At 50.0% G+C, this 23,676-nt stretch overlaps 1 protein-coding gene across 2 annotated transcripts in view; it reads right to left on the bottom strand.

Annotated features, from left to right (window-relative positions):
- Nucleotides 1–23,676, bottom strand: part of AFAP1L2 (actin filament associated protein 1 like 2) — a 97,905-nt gene that overhangs the window by 37,199 nt on the left and 37,030 nt on the right. Inside the window, exon 2 of one of the 2 annotated variants that reach the window (XM_080823490.1) lies at nucleotides 2,830–2,958. In XM_080823490.1, coding sequence (XP_080679616.1) covers nucleotides 2,830–2,958 — 129 coding nt within the window. Of the gene's footprint in view, nucleotides 1–2,829; nucleotides 2,959–23,676 lie in introns of those variants that run through there. The other variant, XM_080823489.1, reaches the window with a different exon arrangement.

Here is a 23,676-nt window from a genome sequence, read left to right as displayed (position 1 = left end):
ACTGGGAGATCCACAGCCCTCTCAGGTGAAAACAGGAACAAACAGTAGTCTCCTGTAAACAAAACTCGAACCCTGCCTTGACCTCACCATGCAGATGAAAGGCAAAGAGAGTAGAAAATTCTTTTTATGCCCATACAATAGAAGATCAGAAAACCCAAATTTGGAAAGGGTAAACACATATACACTTTCTCTCTCTCTCTCCGTCTCATACTCTGCCCAAAATGTGTGGGAGTAAACAACAGCTCAGCCAGTGTAGACCACAGACTATCTCAAAATGATCAGCCTGCCTCCACCTACAAGTCCCATCAAGCTGAGCTAATTCTCTGGAACATACACAGCAAGAAGGGCCTGGGAGGCTGGGAAGGAAGACAGATGCTTTGATTTCAGGGGACTTGAGATTCTGTCCCGTGCAACACAATTTCAATGGCAAAGATGAGTCTGGAATATGGGCAATGGGGGAAGACAGCGGTTAGGGCCGCCTGCCCAGCCCTGAGCCACTCGCAGCCATGTGCTTTGAAGAGAGACTCTCCAGTTGAGAAGACGAGGACAACTCTCTCATTGACTTGGAGTAGGAACAAGGTGGCACCATCCATGTCATTTCATACACTAAGCCCCATGCTGGGACAGAGTATGTGCACAAAAGCTGTTTGCTGCTGCTCTAACCACTCTGCAAGCTAAGACAGAGCAAAGAGGACCAGAATGGACACCAGGAACAGGAGTGGCAGCCACAGGTCTCGGTAAGGCTATGCACGCACTTCCGGTGGTCTGAGTGGTGCACTGTGGGCAATTCACGTCGGGGCGCCTCCTGCAAGCTGCGGAGACCGAGGGTGGGGGGAGGGTCTGACTTTATCAGAGCAGAATGTGCAAAGATCTAGGGTGAAGCAAAGGTCATCCCACAGGAAGCTACATAGCACATGACCCCAAAGAGGGGGACCCCACCCAGGGGGCCCTGAGAGAGTGATCAGAACCAGGAACCCAGGCTCAGAGCCCAACCCATGGGTCTTCCAATTCCCAGTGGAGCTGCTGTCTATCATTAAACATCTCAAGTCAGAGCACATCCGACCTGTCAGTGGGACGGAGGGTGCTTCTTACAGAGCTGCCTTGATAGATCCTGCCTCGGGGTGACTCATCTCTAACTCACCCTCTTTGTAATGTGCATTTCCCACCTCGCCTTCCCACCTTTGATGGGCTGCTGACCAGCACTGGCACAGGCCAGCAAGGCTAGCCATGGAGCTGGGAGGAGCCTGGGAACACTAGGGTGGCCTGGGGAGCAGCAAAGGCTCCAAACTGGGCTCCAAGGAAATCGCCTCTCACAGAAGGCTAAGGGAGCCAGCTCGTCCCGGCACAAGAGAAGGCCGCCGGGTGGATGGCAATGCGCCTCAGCATTGGGACTTCTGTCTCACTCTTTGTTCCACAGGGAACAAAGGAAAGGAAAAGCGACCCTGAGATGTAGCCTGGTGGATCCGAGTTGGACATGAGGGGGAATCTGGATGCAGAGGGTCTGCTTCCCTCCTCGAGTGTGCATCTCGGCGGCTCCTGCCACCACGCAGATGGATCACATGCCCTCTTATGGTCCTCGCTGTCCCAAAATATCACTTCCCATTCTCAAACATCCGACGTAAAAATAGACTCAACTAAACTGTCAGGACTTCACAAGAAGGCTTTAAAAAAAAAAAAAAGAAAGAAAGAAAGAAAGAATCTCTGAGTGTGCTGGAAATGAAACCACACGCCCGCAAGAAAACTTGTGCGAAAATATTCAGAGCAGCCTTATTAGTCGTAATAGCCCAAACCCGTGAACACAACACAGGTATGGTGGGAGAAATCAAAACAACGGTTACCTTGGGGCGGGAGGGGGTGGGGGGAATTTGCTGGGAAGGGGCAAGAAAGAACTTTCCGGAATGATAAAAATGTTCTCTGTCTTGTTTGGGATGGTAGGTACATAGGTGTACACAATTTTCAAAACTCACTGAACTGGATACTTAAGATCTACGTCCTTGGGTGTATATAAAATCCACCTCAATAAAAAGGATAAGAAAAAAAAAAAACAGGTACTTAGGGTTCTGTGATCTACAGCTTTAAAACTCTGTTTTCCTCTGGGCCACAGGATACTGGCAAGTGACTTCAACTCTGAAGACCTCATCTGTAACACCCTGGTCTGTAGCAACAGCACCAAGCTCAGAGGGGGGCCTTGAACATGAAACAAGTTAATACGTGTGCACGTAGGAAATGCTCAATTAAGCATTGGCTCTTACCCGGACAGTTCCCTAGCCCTTCTCTACTTTGAACAAATGAAGAAAAGTGCTTTGGAAACATTTTGTTTAAAACCACACTCAGGGCTGCTGTGTTGAGGGTTCAGAGATTTCCTGGGCTCACATTCAGGTCACGTCACCCCTGGTCCACCGCGAGGGGCTGAACTGCATTCCCCATCCCCATCGCCCAAATTCATCGATGAAGTCCTCGCCCTGAACACCTCAGAATGTGATTCTGGTAGGAGAAGGGGTCCTTGATGTCAAACGGGGCCACCAGGGTGGGCCCCAGTCCAACAGGACCGGTGTTCTTGTATGAAGAGGAGGTTTGGACCCAGACCCAGGGGGAAGATGGTCTGAGGACCCAGACAGAAGGCAGCCACTTACAGCCAACGAGGGAGGCCTCTGAAGGAATCCACCCTGCCCAAAGCCTTGATCTCAGATTTCTGGCCTCCAGAACTCTGAGAAAACAAATTTCTATTGTTTAAGCCACCCAGTCGGTGGGACTTTGTTGTGGCAGCCCGAGCATGACTATCTTTCTGTTTCCATGGGGACCTCTCGGAGGCCCCCGGGTCACACTTACTGCTGCTCTTGGTGTAGACCCGGAGGAGCTCAGCCAGGCTGCTCTTCTTCACCACAGCTGTACTGCTCAGGTTCTCCTGGTCGAGAATCTTGAGGAAGTCGTCCAGCTCTGTCAACAGCTGCTCCAGGGCTAGAGACAGAAAAGAGAACCCTTTATAGTTGCTGCCTGCTCTCCGAAGGGCCAGCTCAGACACACCCCCAGATCCTGTACCACCTGACCATGGGCCCTGCGGTCCTGCGTGAGAGGGACTTGGGGGGAGCCCTGAAAGCACCGAGGAGGCCCAGCCAAAAGTGGGATCCCCGGAGCTGTGGTCTGGGGGAGGAAAAGCAGGCCCTTGGTTTTGAGATGGATGACCTTGGCTGAAGCTGCAGGTCTACCATTTGCTAGAGCGACAGCGGCCAAGAGAGCCCAGCCAAGCCCATCAAGCCATGAGAGTCTGCAAACAGGATCGCCTCCTTGATAAAAAAGCCAATCAGGACAGCTCAGGACCTAGGGAACTTGAACACAGATCAAACCTGGAACCATAAAAAAAAATTTTTTTTTTGCTGTGGTTGACCCAACTGTTCATCCTTTCCCCAAGGCCAGACAGACAGAGTCACTCCAAGATGAAACAGTGATTATGTTGCCCCTGTTGAAAGAGGGATGATTCATCAGAAGCCACGGTTGGGCAAACAGAAAAACAAAACCTTCCTGAGTTTCTTCAGTAAATAAGCCTCCCCCACTGAAACGGAGTCTAGCATCACTCCCAAGCTGGCAAAGGGCTCTGGTCCCACGGATTCAAGGTATCAAGTTGGCTCCACCATTGCAGAAGTTCTTGTCAGTCTCTCCCTGGAGCCACCCTGCGGAGATGCTAGCGCAGAGGACAACAGTGTGGGCGCAGGGCATATTCACCACTGTTGTTGCTGTTGCTGTCTATAGGATGCTGCGTTTGCGGATGGGGTCTCCATCTTGGCTCTGCTGCCCAGAGGCTCTCCAGAACATGCTCTCAGTAATGGCAGCCAGCTCCTCGAGGTTCTGTGCTGTGCTTTCCAACCCTGGCTGCACTGGGTCACCTGGAGAGCTTTAGAACATCCGGATACCTAAGCCACACCCTAGACTGATGATATCAGGATCTCTGGGAATAGAACCCAGGAGTCAGTAGTTCTTTCTTCTTCTTTTTTTTTAAATTTATTTGAGAGAGAGAGAGAGAAAGAATAGGAGCACAGAGAGAGAGAATCCCAAACAGACTCCACACAGAGTGTGGAGCTCAATGTGGGACTCGGTCTCATGACCCTGAGATCATGATCTGAGCAGAAACTAAGAGTCAGATGCTTCAATGACTGCACCACCCAGATGCCCCAGGAATCGGTAGTTCTTAAACCTCCCCGGGTGATTCCAGCATGCAGCCAACACTGAGAACCGGCGGTCTAGATGCAGGCCCAGAGCCCACACCTGAGGACCCTGCTCCCGAAGACAGCAGCCAGTGAAACCCTGACTCGTCCTGTATCGCCTGCTGTGGGAACACTGAGCAGTCACACACTCTCTCCAAGCTCGTTTTCTCACCTGGAAAGTGGCGAAGACCATGTAGGCCCCGCCCATTTCACAAAGTTATAAACACAAATGACAAAATCTTAGCTCAATGAGGGGACCACATCTGTCCCACACCTTTGGCACCTACACTGTGTTGGATGAATGTGTCTGGGATGAATGAATGAATGAATGACATCAAGCACCTACTAGTTCACAAGCTGAAGAGCTGAGCATGGTTATGCCCATTTTGAAGACATGGGTCTGATGGTCCAGAAGGTCCACAGGGCTCATGGCAGAGAGCACGTCTCCTGTCCGACTCTTAAGACAGAGGTACTAACAACACCCCATTGGACGTCTCCATCATTCTTCCAACATCCCCCAAAAGCCTAACTCCCCAGAATTGAACAAGAGCCCTAGATTACCCCTGCCACTCCCTATAGTAGAAAAAGAAGCCCTCGGGCTCTCCTGGTTCTAAGGTACAGCCCAGTGGCCTCTGTTCAAACACCTCCTTGGACCTCAGTGGGGTAGTAGCCTTTGAACCCCATCCCTTCAAAACCAAACTCCCTGGAATGAATATTGCCATTGCTCGTGAGAGAGCCAGGGGAACGGAAGGGGGTGAGGATTTGCTTGTTTCAGAGGAGGGCAGTGCCAGCTCATGTGACTATCCGATCACATACAGGGGTCAGCCAGCTCGCCCACATGGGTGTGTACTGCCTGGTGCCATCGGAGCGCTCTCTTCCTGGCAGGGGTCCCTCCCCCCGAAGGAAACTCCAGTTTGCCAAAGCTGGAGAAGCAGCAGAGAAGCCGCCACTCTCCCTCTCGGGTCCTGGTTTTAAAGGATGAAGAATGGAATCGCTTCTCGGCCTTTTGGCTAAGATCAAGTGAAGAATGAAGCAAGCTCCACCAAGGTCTATGTGTCCACTCCCCTGTGGCTTATCAAAAGCCAAGTGAAGGTCAAGGTGCAGCAGCCCAGAGGCCGCCTGCGGTCAACGGCGGCGTGGCTCCCATGCCTGGAGGCGAGTTGGAAGGTGGCCTTCATCTCTTCAGAGACGGACAGACGGTAAGCGAGAGCCAAGATAAGGCAAGCAGAAAGGCACGTTTGGGTAGCTCTGCCTGGGGAAGGGCCCTGGGCCCAACAGCAGAGTCTCTTGCCCTGTTCCTTGTGTTGGGAAGAGTGGGTTTCCAAGAGCCCAGTGGCTTTTGGCTGGCCTGCTTAAAAGTGATTAGACTCTCAAAGGAGTGGGATTTGAGAGGGCACCAGCGAGAGCTCCGAGAGCCCACCAGTCAAGACAGTGGGACCCGAGGATGTGCCTGGCACTTAGTTGGGCCCTTGGCCTCAACCAACCAAAAAATTAAAACGGAGATCAGGACAGTGTGGGTCTTGCCTTACACAAGCTCAGAGGCAGAACAAGACCAGCCTGAGGGAAGAGATTCACAAACCAAGGCACCCCACCAAAACCTCATGCCAAAAAGTGTGAGAGGAGATCAGACAAGAGCCTTAGGCCTGGAAGGCTTCTGGGAAGAGGTGCCGAAGGGTAAAGCCTCAGGTTGTTTTCGTTCGGTCTTGAGGTTTTTTTGAACAGCTATTCAGGACTTTCCTGTTGGCTGCCGGAACTCAACAGGCTCAAAAGCAGGGAGTTTAAAGAAGTCGCAGCAGTGAAAACAAAGGCTAAATCTAAGGAAATGACATCGAGCCTTGAACTCGGCTACAGGGGATGTGGAAAAGCGAAGGGGCTTTGCAAAGCAGTTGGGATCTCAAGCTGCGCTCTTCCTGACCTTCTCAACCTTTCCAGGCTGTTACTGCTGCTACTTCCGCTCACGAAAAAGAAAAAAGCACAAAAACTCAGTGTCTCTTCAGTTTCACGTCCTCCGCTATTCCCCAAAGCAGCCCGATTCCTGGAAAACAGCTTTAGTTTATCTTCAAGCAAGCAAGTATGCACTGGGCCAAAGGGTAAAGAGTGTCCTGCCTGTCTCTGGGGAGACACAGTTGACCCAGATGGGGTCCCCCAGCCTTTCCGGGAGCTCCACGTCTGGGGAGAGGGGCCCAGTGGACACGGGGGTGAGCAGAGAAGTGATTCAGGAATGTGTCCAAGGATCAGAAAGGTGTCACGAGACAAACAGGTTATCAGCAAGAGGAATTTATAAGCTTGCCACTGAGGATGAATAGGAGTTTGCTGGGAGAAGGTAGAGGCCTTTTAGGAAAAGGGAAGGAGATGTTCCGACAGGTCGAGTGCTGGAGGCACACGGGATATTTGAGAAACCACAAGTCTCTCTGTGCACTGGGGCACAAGGGGTGTGGGGGACGTGGGGGAAGATGGGCTCCAAGGCCAGAACTGGGACGTTAGATCAGGCAGGCAGACCATAAGGGCTTGATCTGCTTTGCTAAGGAGTCCGTGCCTTATCCCGCAGGACCTCTAGACAATGCTGGAGGAGGGCCATGCACACGGTTCTTCCAACAGCCTAGAGATCAAATAACTCTTCAAACAGTAGGGAGGACAAGGAGGGGAGGCAAGGGTGGGCAGGGGACCATTACTAGCGCAGATGAGAATGACAAGAGTGTGAACTAATCATGGCATCCAGGGGCCACGCGGGATGCTGTACCCCACCCACCCCCAATTCTTCCAACCACCCTTGCAAGTGCATGGCATGGGAACGGGCTCTTGAGACCTGTATCTGCAGTTAGTAGTAGCCCTGGGGCTCAAGTCCAAGTACTTCCAAGTCCCAAGTACTTGCTGTCCATCATCCCTTGGCTGGAGCCACCGCCAAGAAGTCAGGGAGGTTTATCTGGATCATGACCTCTGCTCCTGTCCCACCATGCTTGGCAAAGGCACAGCAGGGGACTCTAGATGGGTACAGTACAGAGGCAAGGGGACTTGGGGATAATTCCATGAGATGCAGGGACTTAAAGTGTCCTGGGTGACAGAGAGCTGCAGAATGCCATCAGACACAGGTCTGTAGTTCTGGGGGAACCGGTGGGCCAGGCAGACGGGTGGGGGTGGGGGGGAGCACCAAGAAAGCAGAGACACCCCCACTTTTCCTCTTAAATGGCTGTGCTGGGGAAGGGTAAGCCCCAGAGCTGAAGAAACATGGGACCAGGAACCAGAGCCACAAACCCCAGGATGTCCTCTCTGTCCCTCTCTAGATCTGCACCCAGAGCGGCCCATGACCAGCAGCAATCAGTTTCTGCTTCCTGACATTCCTCCCTGTCCAAGCCAGCTGTTCATGGTGTCTCCAAGCGAGCCCCGTCTGTATTCCTGGCTAGGCGGGAGCGCTTCCAGGTTGAGGGGCAGCCTTTGCAGAAAGGTTGGGGGCTCCAACGAGGTGCTAAGCACAGCAGAGGCCGGGATTCTCCTGTGGTCATACCCTTTCAGGCCAAGCTCCAGACTCTTGAAAATAACAATCAACAAAAGCAGGGCCCTCATCTGTGCCAACCCTGGTGACATTTTTCAGCCCTCAGAGCTCGGAGGAATGTGGCCATTTCATTGAGGCCCTGGAAGGCACCCATCCCATCTCCCTCCCCCCACTCCCTAACACCCCTCCATCCCCCTCTTCTCATTTTGGTCTCTCTCTCTTGTCCTCCAGCAGAGGGAGGGAAAAATAAGTGTGTTGTTCATTCTGGAAACTGTAGGCCCTTGTGCAGGCTTTCCATCCTGGCTCTGTTAAAGTTCAGAGTTGTCTGCTCACGGTCTGACGAATCATCAATAAGATTCTTGTTCGGGGCTTCCAAGGCCCACGCAGCGCTGGGCGGCTCAGCTGCTCGATTCATTGCCCTCGGCCATGGCCAAGCTCTGCCTCCCGGTGACCTCCTCCCCCGGTTTTTCTCATCTTGAGGCAGTCTTGCTTTTTGGTCACTAGGTTCCCAAACATAAGCGTCTTCCCAACATGCCGAAAAAGCTGCTCTTCGTGGCTCCCCCGCTGTTTTATGCACACAGTTTTATTTATTCAGCTGCATTTGTTGAAGACCTGTGATTGACCATGATCTTCCCTCCAAATATGAAACAAAACAGACCTCTTCTTTAAGTATAGAGACATGCATCCCTCTCCCTGACCCAACAGTTCCGAAGATGGAGCCACTGGGCAGATTATCTGTGCAAACCCAACTGCTGGGGACCAACCACAGCGAAGACCGTGGGAGACGTTTCTGTGACTAGCAACGGCACCCTGTAGCTGCAACCAAGGGCAGAGAATCCCGAGTCCCTTCCTCCTGGTCACAGAGGAATCCTCAGGTTCTCAAAAAGAGCTTCTGGAAAACACACCCCTTCGTTCCGCCTAAGAAGGAACACACGAGGCCGAAGTCCCCTTTCTTCAGAAGGGCCACGTGCCAAGCCAGCCTTCGCCAAGCACCGGCTGAGTCCCGGCACGCTAATGAGTGGCTTTTCTTCTTTGTTTTTTTTATGGTGGCCACAGACGCGTAACATAATCTTTACCATTTTAATGACTTTGAAGTGTACGAACCAGTGGCAGTGAGTACACTAACACTGGTATCCTTCTGGATTTGCCAATTCTGGACATTTCACATAGATGGAGTCAAGGAACACGTGGCCTTCTGCAGAATGGCTTCTCTCACAGTGCTAACAATTTCATGGCTCATTCGCCCTGCAGTCTACCAATACTTCATTCCTTCTCTTTCTCTGACAACCTGCCTAGCCTTTGGGGTCTGAGTCCTTTTCCTTAACATAAGGCACGTGAGATTTATCTATGTGGTTGCACAGATGAACAGTTTGTTCTTTTTGATTGCTGTGCGGTATTCTGTCCTGTGGAGGTAGGCAGCCCAAACGTCTTTGTGGGTGCACGTATCTCCCGGCCGGGGGCTTCTGCAGACACAGCAGGGTCCCATGTCCTGACCCCGGTCTGTCCTGCTCCTGAAAGCACCTTCCCGCTGACTCAGAAGGGTATGCCTGCGTTCCTCACACTTAGACTTAACGCCAATTCAGGGGCACGGCTACAAACGGAAAAGCAGCGATTCTTCGCAATGGCTTCTTAATGGAATCATCTGGGAAGTTTAAAAAAAAATTTCTGATGCCTGCATCCTGCTGGATGAGAGAGATCCTGCTGGAACTGCTCTGGGTGGGGTCTGGGCCCCAGGAGCTTTTCTCCCAGGAGACTCTAAGGTGCAGCCAAGTTTATGAACCACCGAGATAAATAAAAGTATAATTATTGCTTTATAAAAAGTCTTTTTACTTTATACTTTTTTAAAAAAAGATTTATTTATTTTTAGAGAGAGCGAGCAAGCACATGAGCACATGCACATGAGCTGAGGTGGGGCAGAGGGAGAGGGAGAAAATCTCAAGCAGACTCCGCACGGAACCTGATGCTGGGCTCCATCCCGCGACCCTGAGATCACGACCTGAGCGGAAACCAAGAGTTGGACGCATCACCAACTGAGCCACCCAGGCACCCCAACTTTATACATCTATACGATTCCTTAAAAAGCAAACCTCCACAGTCCTTCTTTACGAGACTCAATTCTGATTTTTACATGTAGAACTTTCTAGGGTGATGCCTGTTCTACAGTCGGATATGCTTGAAAATCCCTTTTTGCCCCCAAAATCTTTTCCCTTCTGGACAGTAAGGATGTGGACAGCGAGGACCAACGTGCCTATAGGCTTACACACTGTGGAGCTCAGTTCTCCATCTTGCTTAAACAGGTGGAAGTTCTTACGGAAAATCAGCACCCAAAAGACTCAGAAGCCAACCCTCTGGCAGATTGTCATGGCTCCTGCCTCCTTGGAGCCCAGGAGTCAGAGCCAGAAAGTACATAACTTTCTCCAGTATAAGAAATACTCGAGGAGGGGTGCCTGGGTGGCTCAGTGGGTTAAGCCTCTGCCTAGGGCTCAGGTCATGATCTCAAGGTCCTGGGATCGAGCCCCGCATTGACTCTCTGCTCTGGCATGGAGCCTACTTCCCCTTCTCTCTGCCTGCCTCTCTGAATATTTGTGATCTCTCTCTCTGTCAAATAAATAAATAAAATGTAAAAAAAAAAAAAAAGAAAGAAAGAAAGAAAGAAAATTAATACTCGAGGAGTTGTTGTTGTTGTTTTTGGGGGGGAGGGTTTGTTTTTGTTTTTGTTTTTTAAACCTCCATCTTCAGGAAACAACCAGGAGAGGGTTTTGCTTCATTTATCAGCATTGTGCACACCCACCCCAACCCTTGCAGGCTCGACCTTCAAGGTCAGCCTGTCCTCATTTTTGCAAGATCTGCTTTTTCTCACCTATCTTGGAGTCTCATCACTTAAAACACGTTCCCCACGCAGGGGCCGCCGCCGGCATTCCCAGATGAGCGGCGCGGGCTGAGGAGATGGGACAGATGCTTTGCCGCAGTTTTTGCACGGCTGGAGAAACAGCTCGGCTTGCTGGCTCACCGCTGACCCCTCCAGCGGAACCAACCTCCCCAAGAGTGGAATTCCAAACCCCGCCACGGAGCCAGCTGGAAGCAGTGCTGCTTCCTTAGGGCCCTTCGGAAATTCACACAGTAACCGCCGAAGACATCACGCTGAGCAGAGCGGGTCAGGGAGGCCCGGGGCCTGCCCAGGGCCACCTCCCCTCGGCCTCAGCCTGCCCAGAAGCACCGCCAGCCCGGCCAGCCCGGAGGCACATGGCCCTACTGGCCATTCTCCCACCTCTATCGTTTGCCGCTCGTCCCCTGAACGCGAGTCCTGCGTCTCCAATGACAATGAAAGACCTGTGTAGGGAGGGGCTGCCTGACCTGGTTTCCCCGCTGTGCCTAAACAGGGCTTTGCTCAAAGTCAGGGCCTGGAGAACAACTGCCGAGCATGAAGCTTCCAAACTCACACACACGCGGTCCCGTGAAAGCGCCCCCTGAGTCGTCTCCTATAAAAGGGTCTGGGCGGGGCGCCTGGGTGGCTCCGTCAGTTGGGCAACTGGCTCTGATTTTGGCTCAGGTCATGATCTCAGAGCTATGAGATTGAGCCCCAAGAGATTCTCTCTCCTTCTGCTGCACCAACCCCCTCCCATGCTTGCATGTATGCTCTCAAATAAATACATATCTTTAAAAAATAAAGTAAAATAAAATAAAAGGGCCTGGGCTCCTTTGTCTGGTAGGTCTGGGCCAAGAGCTCACCAGTCTCCAGCCGTAACTGCAGTCCCCCACCTGGGCCAGATGACAGCTCTGGAATGACCACCCAGAGGCAGCCCCCGGCAGGTGATGGGCTAGAAGCACATAAGGCAGCTCCCTCCCGGGTGGCCTGTGCTGGGAAAACTCTCTCGGGGGTGCAGGGAGGAAGGACAGGGAGGCAGCTGTTCCCCTGGAGGCCAGGAAGCCCAGGGGTCGGAGCTGATCCCCAGGGCATCCCTGCAGGTCAGGAGGCTCATGAGGGCGGGGGCCAGACATGCCGCGTTCTAGCAGCCTCCAAGGCCCAGGCCACACAAGGCAGCTTTGGGGCCTGGGAGGCCTTTGTTCCCCAGCCCAGTTAGGACATTCCTTAAATGCAATCTGCCTCAAGAGTGGCTTCATTCAGGCTCAGCGGCCAAGGCCAGTTGTGTGGGTGGGACGCAAAGGTTGGGTTGGGGGGCTCTGTGCGGGGCACGTTCCCCGGCCGGCGGCAGCCTCTGCAGTCTCTGAACAAGAGGCTGTCGGGGTTCACTTGAGGTCACGCTGGAAGATTGGGAAGTACTGTGCGGCAGAAAGAGAAGCTGGCAGGGAAGAGTGGTTATCTGTCAGTGGAGAGGTTATGGAAGTTTTCATTCTTTGAGAGCCTACCCTAGTCCACAAAGCAGAAGAGTGAGTTATTACACAGACAGAAGACACATTGGCGCGGCTGCTCGGCTTTCGGGGCACGTGCTACTTGTAGCCGAGGAAAAGGACACAAACTAAACAAAGTATAGGAAGGAAAAAAATAAAAATCACCCTCCATCCTGATTTCCTGTTTCTTTCTGGCACTTGGCAAAAGGAACCAAACACCCGCAGACTGATGTGTTGGAGGAGGCTGTATCCTGCTCAGGCCTCTGCCTCCCAGGAAGTGAAGGCAGCCCCAGCCACCGAAAACCACCAGCAGCCGGACCTTGGACTCGGGCAGGAGGCTGTCCCCCAGCCTGATTCAGGATCCACCGGCCCCCTCAGGCAAGGAGCCCTGCCTTGAGCTCCAAGAGAGGTGAGCTGGGGAACGAGGGCCTCCTAGCTCCCCAGGCTTCTTTGTCTGGCCAGGACCTTGGGGGGATCCCAGAAAATGGGGTGTCTCACCCCTGCTCTCACGCTCCCCTGGGTTCCTGGTCCAGAGGCAGCGGCATCCTTCAGGCCCTTCCCGCCTGTACCCAAGTCTTAGCTCCAAGTATTGGTTCGCTCTTGGCTTCACTGTATACTGGCTGTGTGGCCTTGGGGAACTTAATTAACTTCTCTGGGTCTCAGTTGTCTCAGTTGTAAAGTGGGGTTAGTAACAGTACCTACTTAATAGGATTGGCAAAAAGACCCCAAATAAGCCCATGAAGTGTGTACACGAAATTAAATGTTAGCTGCTAAATAAAACCTGAACTCCTCCTACAAGATGGGTATAGAAAGCGTCCATAAACATATGCCCCCCACAACCCTGCCGACACATACATTATAATTTTAGTAGGGCAGCTTCAAAAAGGCCATTGGAAACATCCCTCCCTGACTTGCAGGACTACTAAAGCACATCCTCGCAGGTCAGCAGGGGATACCGAGGTGGAGGTTAGGTTAAGCCCCCCCGGGGAACAACCTTCCTAGAAACACACAATGCAGAGAATAAGCAAGTGAAGGTTTTCGAAGCTTCCTATAGCTCCTGAGCCCAGGGCTCAACAAGTTAAACGTGATCCCAGAAACATACAGGGAGAAGAGTCAGGGGCAGGCTGTGATGGGAGAGCTAGCTATGGGGTCCTGTTGCCTCTGTTCTGTCCCCTGCCTGCTCTCCAGCCCCTTCTCCCCTGCAGGCTGCCAGCTGCCTCCCTCCACAACCAGGCAACGTTCCTTTGGACACAGAGCACAACACTGCAGCAGGGATAAGCCATAAGCGTGGGCAGAGCCTATCTGTCGCTTTCCTCCTCTTCCCCAGCATCTGCCTGCCCTTATTTGTACTCAACGCTCCTTTGGGGAACCCTCTACCCAACCCTATTTGTGGTTGGGGTGAGACTAGAACCCCTGCCCCTTCTCCATGGGCAGCCGCATGACCTCAGACCCAGCCAATCAGCATGTCACTCCCCCAGCCTGTGGGAGGTCTCAGGACCAGAGCTGAGCCAGTGGACATCAGCCTTAGGACTCTATGCGGGCTGTGCCGGGGGCTCCTTCTTCAGGCACCCAGATCTGCGACAACGTCAGCCCCAGGCCCAGTGGTCCCTCTGGGAACGGTCCGCCTTAGAAGGAAAACAGGGCCTGGAGATTCTGCGGCCAGCGCTGCAGTCCAGACTCGAACTTGCCCTCCCCTGTACTGCTCTGTTACGTGTGCCTAAGACATCCCGTTGTTTCATTAAGCCCGATAGAGGAGGGGGGTCTCCTTTGCTGGCAAACGCACGGCCGACTACCCAGCCCCGTTTGTGCCGCTGGAATCTGGGCCAGCCCGTGTGCAGACCCAGTTTCCGTTCCTCCCGCAAGGCAGGACCACCATTCCCATTTCCCTGAGGGGAGCCTGGGGGGTGCCAAAGCAGGGTCACACTGTAAATGTCAGCGCTCAGAATCCACGGGTCCTTCTGGCCCCGAGCCTAGAGTTTATTCGGTCAGTCTGAATCCACCTGACACTGGTGAAGGTGTGCTTATTAAAATAAACTGGAAAGTGAAACACCAGAACGTCCTCCTGAAAGCGAAGCGTGATGAAAGACGAGGAAAAAAACACACACACACCTTGAGAAGCTGAGATCGAAGGTCACGGAGGCCTAGGGCGAGGGCAGAGGACCAGCAGGCCGAGGGCAGTGAACCTGAACCTGTGAGAGCCTTAGGAGTAAGACAGGAGTGGGAACCAAAGGGGGAACTCCCAAGGCTCCGGGGGGAGAAGAGCAGAGCATGACCTCTGGCAACATGGAAAGGTTGGAGCAAAGACCATCACTTATTCCAGGCAGTGCTGATGGACTTCGGGCCACGGAGCCCCCCAGGGCAACCCCATGGGATCACGGAGGGAGGAAACTACGACGACTCCCGACTCCCGGCTCCGGGTGCACAAAGCTGGAGATGATGCATCGCCCACCTGCCACACCTGACTCCCCGGTGCCAGGGACCAGGCCCAGAGGATCAAACAGCTGATAAAATGGGTGTAGTCTGATTAAGTTAGGAGAGGAGAGAGATTGTCTAAAATAGTCCTTAACATTAGGAAGAATGGAAAAGCAAAAGTTCCACACAAAGGAGCCATTTTATCAAAGCCTGCAGATCTGTAGGGCTGCTTCTAAACTAAACGAAGCTAAACGAAGCTGCTTCTGCCGAGCAGAACACCTCCAACGGACGAGATTGGATCATCCCACGGAGCTGTACACAATCCCTTTATGTGACCCCCATCTACTCGGAATCAGTCACTTGCAGGGAGGCATCAACAAGGGATGAAAATGAATGATTTTGGTCTACTTGGCATTCTTTCTCCCTTCTTTTGGGAATGGGAGCACCTATTCCCTATGGTTCAGATTTGGCTGACCCCCACCTTCGCCACAGGAGCTGGGAAGGTAGCTGAGGACTGGCCATCCTTCAGGCCACTGTGATGGGTTGAAGCAAGGCCAGAATTTCCCTTAGGATTTGCTCTGTGGGCTTCAGGAGCACAAGGTCTTTTCTTCTTTGGATTACAAATCATGAGGATGTGTACTTGGAGCTGGAGGAGACCCATCCCCTTTCCAGTCTGAGGAGGAAGCCAGTGCCCAGACGGAAACAGAGCTGATAATTAGAGAAAGAGACAGAGCCCTACCCACACTGCTAGAGTCCCTAGATCCAGCCATGCCTGAAGCTAACTTTGTACTTGCCAACTACATGAACCAATAAATTCCCCTTTTCACATAGGCTAGTTTTTAGTCACTGCTGACCAAAAAGTCCTTGTTAATATGGAAGTAAAGTCTGAACAAACAGTGGCTCCATGTAAACCACCCCCTTTATAAGGCACACCTCAATTTCCCAAAGCCATAAAATGGCTCCCTTTGAAAGGTCCAAGCACAAAGCCTACAGGGCCAGGTAATTTTCTCAAATGACCCACATGGTGTCCAAACCACCAGAAAAACTGCTGACAATGGCCAACCAACACTGAGGGCATGGCTGGGATGGTCCAGGTTAAACCACAGTACACAGCAGCAGGCATGGGACAGATGGTGCGTTGGGGGTGGGGATGGGCTGCCTCCTGGCCAAGAGCCCATCCCCCCTCTCTTTTCAGACTGGTGCTTATGTCCTTGTGCTAGTCTCCGCCGTCCACAGCGCAGGGCCCACAGCGCCCTCAAATTGTGGGTGTAACACATTTGTGGGCTTTGCTGTAAACTCGGCGAATCAACACCTATAGCTAAAAACAAAACAAAATAAAAACCAATGTAGTAGAAAATAGCAAAATGCACCTTATTCAGTAAAGGAGGGAAATCTTCCATACAACCTTTGGTTTCGGTGTGTGTGTATGTATGTGTGTGTGTCCTGGGATACAATATAAGAGAAATTTCCTACCAAGGCCCAATAAAAAAGTCTGAAAAAACTACTATAGGCCCATGATCTCTTATGTGAAACCTGCAAAGCCAGAGGTATTTTGAAATTCAGTATATGTCACATTCCAGAAAAGAAACATGGCACACATGCCCCAGCAGGGTCTGGAGAAACACTCAGGAACAAAACACATTAATTAGCAGTTCTACGGCAAAATGCACAAATCCTCCTATGAAGTGGGGTCGATAGATTTAGAAACAGTCTCCCGTCATTAGCAACCTCCAAATCCACGTGCGCCGACCTCCCAGAGAAATTTCTGGTTTTCCCAATCTGGAGATTTGGGAATCGAGGAGACGTCTCTCAGTTTCCTGTGGGGGTAGGGGGTGGAGAAGCAGGCTCCCCGCTGAGAAGAGAGCCGAATGCGGAGCTCAATCCCGGGACCCTGGGATCATGACCTGAGCCGAAGGCAGAGGCTTTAACCCACTGAGCCACCCAGGCACCCCTTAATTGTCCGTTTTTAAAAGAGACTTCCTGGATGGCGGCAAACCCACAGAAGGCTTTTAATGAATTAGTGCAAAGCTGCAAGATCTGGGAGCAAAGCTGCTGGGGGCAGGTGGGTCTGTTGACCGAAATAACTGTGCTTCGGAGGGGGACTCACTGACTTCTGGTCCAGAGTGGTACCACCCAATTCTTCGGCCACTGGCCATACGTGGTTACTAAGCATGTGGGGTGTGGTTCGTCTGAACAAGATGTGCTATCAGCAACCCAGTGCCACTTACTTACTTAGTGCCACTACGCGCCCCCTAAAAAGAACGTCAAGTATCTCAAGAGTGTGTCTTCTTTAAATACCGATTATATGTTGGCAGGATGGTATTTAGGATGTACAGAGTTAAAAAAAAATTCTGAAAATTAATTTCACCTGTTTTTTGGTAAAACTGCTTTAAATTTTAAAATTGATAGCTTAAAACTATCTGTGTATTTTGCTTTCTATTAGACAGCACTGGTCTGAGATGTCGATTAGACTTGGAGGTTATCAAATCATGAAAACTCCTCCTCCCGATGCAAACAAAACAGTATTGAGAGAGAGAGAAAGAGAGAGGGAAAGGGACTTGGCCAAAGTCACACAATTCTTTTGTGGAAGTCTCCATTTCCTCTACCCACCCAAGGCTTTCCAAACCTTCTAGATTGAAGCTGTTTTGTATCCTGAAAAGCAGAGGAAGGGATAAAGGTCGTTCTTTCAGGAGAGTTCCTGGGAGCGGCCACAAAGGGCTTGGAAAAGGTAGAGCCTTCTCCACGTGCTGGCTGCTCTCCATCAAGGTGAGAGGGTTGGGAAGAGAAAAGTTCTCTCCTCAGGAAAACAGCCGGGACCAGGATGAAGCAGATCTGCTTACCTCGGGGTACACTGTACTTTGCTGCCAGGAGCAAGGGCCAGTCCTTCACTGCAGAAATATTCTAAACGAAACCCTTGAAGTTCTGTTCTATAAACAATGTAAAGGTATCACAGAGTTCTGAGTCAGATCATTGTTTTCACTTAAGGTTTGAGCCAAAATTTGTCAAAAGAAACTGCTGATGTACGATTTCCGACGTGTCTCCGCTGCATTTCGGTTTCTGAGAACATCTGAAGTTTGCATTTGGCTCTTTATATAAATCTCCCTTCCTCTCCCAAGCCCATGTCAAAGGGACCCCTCAACCCCTTTCCTCCCTGTCCTACCTCCTCTCCTACACCAACTTCTCCAACATTGGGGCCCCAGCCCCGAACACTCTGGAACCATCCTTAGCCGCTTTTCCTCTGGCACAACCAAGTTCTCTCCTGCAGCAACCACGCACACCACACTCTCTCCCCTCAACCCTCAAACCAGGCCCCCCGAGCCCCCAGTCCATCACTTCAGCCCACCAACGTGCCCTGCCCTGCCCCCCCCACCCTGCTCCGTCTACCCATAACAACTGTTCAAAAGTATTTTCCAGGGGCGCCTGGGTGGCTCAGTGGGTTGGGGCCTCTGCCTTCGGCTCAGGTCATGGTCCCAGTGTCCTGGGATCGAGCCCCGCATCAGGCTCTCTGCTCAGCGGGTAGCCTGCTTCCTCCCCTCTCTCTCTCTCTGCCTGCCTCTCTGCCTACTTGGGATCTATGTCTGTCAAATAAAGAAATAAAATCTTTAAAAAAAAAAAAAAAGTATTTTCCAGGGGCCAGCTATATATCAGACCTCTTTTTAAAGATGTATCATCTGCCAGGACACTGCTAGGACACATTGCTAGGCAATGCAGTGGGGAAGCCAAGCAGACAAATCCCTATTTCTCATTTGAATGTATCCCTCGAAATCATAAAATAAGTTTGAATCTTGCAACTGTTTGCATGTAACACAGAAGCATTTCCTTTATTTCCTTACTTCAGCTGTGGTGTTACGGGATTGGGGATGCTTCTTAGAGCCCGTGACATCTCAGAATCTGCCTTTTCTCAATCAACTCCTCTCCTTCCAACCGTGATTTCTCCATTCCCTCATAGTGAGAGGGCTCTATGCACCATGTCATGTTTCTTTGGACAACAGATTACTTACTAATTTTTCCAAGTCCCTTAAACGCAAAAATTCCACCTGTCTCAAACCTCAAACCAGATTTCTCAAGCACAAGCATCTTGTCTTGGGGTTCATTTTGGGCATGACTAATGAAGACAGTGTAGGGTTTGGGGGGGTTGGGGGGTGCTGGGGAAGTATCCCCTTCTTCCAGCCCACACTTCTGAAAATCTCTGCCCTTTCCATTCAAAACTGGTCATTGGGACCCCATTCAGAAACTCCAGAACAATCCCAGCTCTGAATCCCAAACTTGGTTCAGGAGTCGCTTTCTTAGACATGAGGCTTAATTAGAAAAACCTGGAAATAAAGGAGTTTTGCCTGACCATTGTTCTGAATGTCATCTGGCACAAAGTAAAGCAAAAATACAATGAAATCTAAATTCAGCAACAAGGATTAATAGATATTATGATGGGTCACTTTCTACTGAAACTTAAACCATGAAGATAGAATTACAGTTAAATAAAGAACACAAAATGCTATTAATAATAAACCAGTAAAAGAGAAAGAATACAAACCAAAAGAGGGAGACCGCTTTTATTAAGAATAAAGTCAGCCAAATGACTGACCAAGTTTATCACACTGAGCTCTTATAATAAGCCTATAGGGTAGATTTAATCATCTCCTAGATGAAGAAACAGAGTCAGGGAGGTTAGATAACTTGCCCCAAGTCTCTCAGCTATTAAGTTCAGATCTGAATTCAAGTCACTCTGATCCTTCCCCCCATACCTTGTCTGGCCTCCCCTGCAGTTTCTTCTTTCACGTCCAGAAGTTTTCAAGCAAAAACTTAAGTAGTTTAAGAAGTTTTTAAGCAAAACTTAAAAACAGAAAAAAAAAAAAAATCCCCAGTCATTTAAAAAATAGACCCTAGCAGAGAAGGCATAGCTAGGGGAGTATTACTTGCTTAGATTTATATATGACTAGAGAAAACTCTGCTAGCCCATTTCTGCTCTGCTTATTATCAACATAAGTCATTAGTGACCAACTCATACCCTATGAGAACAGTAACACAGTAAAAGACTCAGGAAAGACATTTAACTTATAACAGGTGCCGAGACCACTATGTTCAGGTCTCTGGTGTGTGACACGAGTTGTGCAAACACTTGACAAGTTTCCCAGTAAATCCCACATGGTAATTATTCTGTAAATGCAATTAAGAATAGGTGGCCACATGGCAAAACATGATCAGCTTTAGTACTGGGTTTTAGAAGACTTTTGGCTTTAAAAAGACTAAATGCCTTCGAAAAGGTTTAGCTAATAGAAAATAATCCAGCGCTCAAATGTATTTTGTGAGCCCTATGTATAAACATGCCTGACACAGCTCATCACAGCGAGGAAATGAAAGGTGGCAGGGAGGGGGCTTCATGAAACCCTGTGGGTCAGCACCATGGGGGGCAGTCAAGAGTCCTCTAGAAAAGAATCCACTTTCCCGGTCCCCTGCACAGCGAGTCTACTCAGGGCTCATGGGGAGAGTTACACCTGTTAATGGAAAGGCAAAGGAAGGGGTTTGGCTGGCAAATGATGTTTTAATCAAAGCCTTCCTCTGGTTATTAGAAAATAGTTTTAGGGGCACCTGGGTGGTGCAGTTGGTTGAGTTTCCAACTCTTGGTTTGGGCTCAGGTCTTGATCTCATGGTTGTGGGATGGAACCCAAGCCAGGCTCCGCATTCAGCACAGAATCTGCTTGAGATCCTCTCCCCCTCTCTCTGCTTCCTGCTCATGCGTACTCCTCTCTAAAATAAATAAATAAATCTTTTTTAAAAAATAAAGGAGGAAAGAAGTTCAAACACGTGATCTGTTGGCTTTGTATAGACTTGGTCAAAGAAACCCAAATAGCCCTCCCTGCGTTGTCATAAGGTATCTCACCCATCCTTCCTTTCATTCATGGTGGGGAAAAAGGTACTAGCCTGCTCGGGGCAAGGGACAAAGTGGCCAACTGAAACTGAGAAACTAAGAAAACAACGCATCTCACCAGTCCCTTTTTTGATTTCTTCCTAAGCCCTTACATTCCCATTTCAACTGAGCATACCTTTGCCAAGGTATTCTATGGGTCACACCTATGACCCAAAGAGGGTCGTATATAGGACACTGCCACCTTACTGAGCTAGGAATGAGCAAATGCCACAGAGTGTGATGGTTGGTTTTAGGTGTCAACCTGATGGCCACAGGCCTCCATAATCACACGAGCCAATTCCTTACAATAAATCTCCTTCTATAGATAAGTGGATGGATGGATGGACAGATGGAGACATACACCCTATTCATTTTGCTTCTCTGGAGAATGAGAACTAGCACACAGAACTTTTGCAAACCAAGGAGATGGACTGTTCCATTTGAACGACATTTAGAAAAAGGCAAGAAAAATGTTATGTGCTTGGGAATTAAACATTTATCACTTTTATCCTAGAATCTAAAACCTCCTAGGTACTTTTCAAACCCAAATTTACTCCAATAAACATGGTTCAGAACCCCAGAGATCTGGACAGTCTCTTGGGTGTTCAGGCTCAAAAGTTTGCAGAACTTCAGATGTACCTTTTCTTCTCCAAGCAAAATTTCTACATCAGGACAATAATTTCTTCCATTGACATATATTCTATTCCTGTGAAATCATGGGACCAAGTGTCAGGAAATGAATCCAGGCCAAAGATGGTGAGCACGTTTCTGTCTGCGAAGGAGTAGAATGCTATAGCATTACTGTGAAGTCTCGCCTAATTCCAGTCTGGAAAGATCAATGAGATGATTGAGATTATTCTCAATCTCCTGATCCCTGATGTTTAATACAGATTCCTACCCTCGAGAAATTCTGCCAAATATTCAACTGAAGACCTAAGGACAGCACACTTGAGAAAAGCACTCTCCTCTGAAATGGGACATCTGAACAGAGACTAGGATAGTCCTGGCGCCAAGCGTCTACAGAGTGATGGAACCACCTTGACTTCCACTGGGCAACCAAAAGGTTACAGCCTATGGTGAGGTGTTGCCTCAAGCAGACCCTGTCATCGTGCGTCTCACACCTCCATTTCTTCCAGCATTCATTTCTTCACCAAATATTTACAGAACATCTTCTTTGCCTTGGATGCTTTGACTCAACCACTAAATAAAATGGGCCTCTTTGAATAGACATCAACAGACCTCACTGTAAGTCCTCTTGCTAGAGTGATGTTAGCTTCTCTGCACCTTTCGGACAAACACCAACACAAAATTCCTGGTATTCTTAATATCCCAATATTCTGTGCCTCTCTACATGCTAGCGGATGTGAAAAAAAAAACCACCTATGTCTCTTTCATTACAACAGCTTTTTTTCCCCTTAGGATGAAGGGAAGGAGAGCAGACTAGGCTACTTCAAAATAGGCTACTTTGGCATTTTTATTATTTTGACTTAGAGTTACTTAAGAAACAACAGATGTGAGAAGGACACTCTGACCCTCCTGTTCCCCCAAAAGCAGGAATTAACCCTCCCATGCAAAGATACCCTCTCTATATCAGGAGGGTAGAAAGTATCCTTATCAGGGCACCTGGGTGGCTCAGTGGGTTAAGCCTCTGCCTTCGGCTCAGGTCATGATCTCAGGGTCCTGGGATCGAGTCCCGCATCGGGCTCTCTGGTCAGCAGGGAGCCTGCTTCTCCCTCTCTCTGCCTGCCTCTCTGCCTACTTGTGATCTCTCTCTGTCAAAAAAATAAATAAAATCTTTGGGAAAAAAAAAAAAGTACCCTTATCAAAGAAAAGGAATTCGAGGCCCAGAAGGCTGGATGAAAAAATTTTGTTACTTCTTTATTAATTTGGTACCCCAAGTCCAGCCCCTTTTGTTTTGTTAAATCCGCACAATTGTTTCTTCACCTAAAAGGTAGGAAAGTTGCCTGCGCTGGTCCCTTCTTCGAGCCTCACGTTTCTGTGAGTTTCTGTACATATGAAATTAGATTTCCCTCCTATTAATCTGTCTTATGTCAAAAAATTGTCCTCCTCTGCCATCCCAGGGTGGTAGAGAGAGTTGGGTTAGCAGTCAGTGACTGTACAAACCAGGTAGGGGAACATCAGTGAGTTTGATAAGCTCTCTGTAGTTTTCCCACCTACAGAAGTGGGAAGAAATCGCTCCTCCGTTGCAGGGCTGGTGCGAAGATTCGACAAAAGCACCCACGGAAACCACCAGACACAAAGAGTTTTTCAGTGAATGCTATTATTACCCCCTGTAGTGGGTTGCACAGTGGCCCCCAAGAAGATGTGTCCAAACCCTAAGCCCTGGTTCCTGTGACCTTATTTGGAACTGACTGGGTCTTTATAGATGTAATTAAAGAACTTGAGATGAGACTGTCCTCATCTCACGCAGGGTGGGCTCTAAACCCAGTGACTAGTGTCCTTCTAAGAGAAAGGAGAGGGAGCTCTGAGATCCCGAAACACAGGGAACGAGGTGGTGTGGAGACAGACAGAGACTGGAGCCGATGCGCTCACAGCCAAGGAACGCCAAGCACCACAGGAAGCCGGGAGAGGCAAAGACAGAGTCTCCCCTAGAGACATCAGAGGAGCACAGCCCTGCCGACACCTTGATTTGGGGCTTCTGGCCTCCAGAAGAGGGAGGCAGTAAGTTTCTATTGCTTTTAGCCATCTACTTGGTGGTAATTTGTCACAGCAGCCCTAGGGAAACTAAGACAACCCGGTTCGACTCACGGGACCAGAGCAGAACATTTACACACAGTGTCAGGAAGAAAATAAAGAGCCTGGGAAGGAACAGACTTATAAAAGGTCAACCTGCCTGGAAAAAGTCTGATTTCTCCCCCTGGATTAGAAGAGTCTGATCAGATTTAGAACCAGTCGGGACAAAAACTTCTGAATTCGAAAACATTTATTCTGGCAAAAGAGAGCCTTCCATTTTTGCCATAAATCATCATCAACAGGGGGCGCCTGGGTGGCTCAGTCAGCTAAGCGTCTGCCCCGGGCTCAGGTCATGATTCCGGGGTCCTGGAATAGAGTCCTGCATTGGGCTCTCTGCTCAGCGAGGAGCTTGCTTCTTCCTCTCCCTCTGCCACTCCCCCCCGCTCATGCTTGTGCGCGCTCGCTCTCTCTCTTTCTCAAAAAAAGTCTTAAAAAAAAATAATTACCAACAATTTTCATGAAAAGCCCAGGGCTTCCAGGCAGGAACCAGACAGGTGCGGGTGGGACAGCTGCACAGAGTCCCATGGCAGAGGAATGCGCCCAGCTGCCCTCTGCCGGGCTCTGCC

The sequence above is a fragment of the Martes martes genome (genome assembly GCF_963455335.1).
Source record: "Martes martes genome assembly, chromosome: 14".
NCBI classification, from domain to species: Eukaryota; Metazoa; Chordata; class Mammalia; order Carnivora; family Mustelidae; genus Martes; species Martes martes.
The sequence above is the reverse complement of the archived record's forward strand: the minus strand, read 5'-3'. Positions and strand labels throughout refer to the sequence as shown.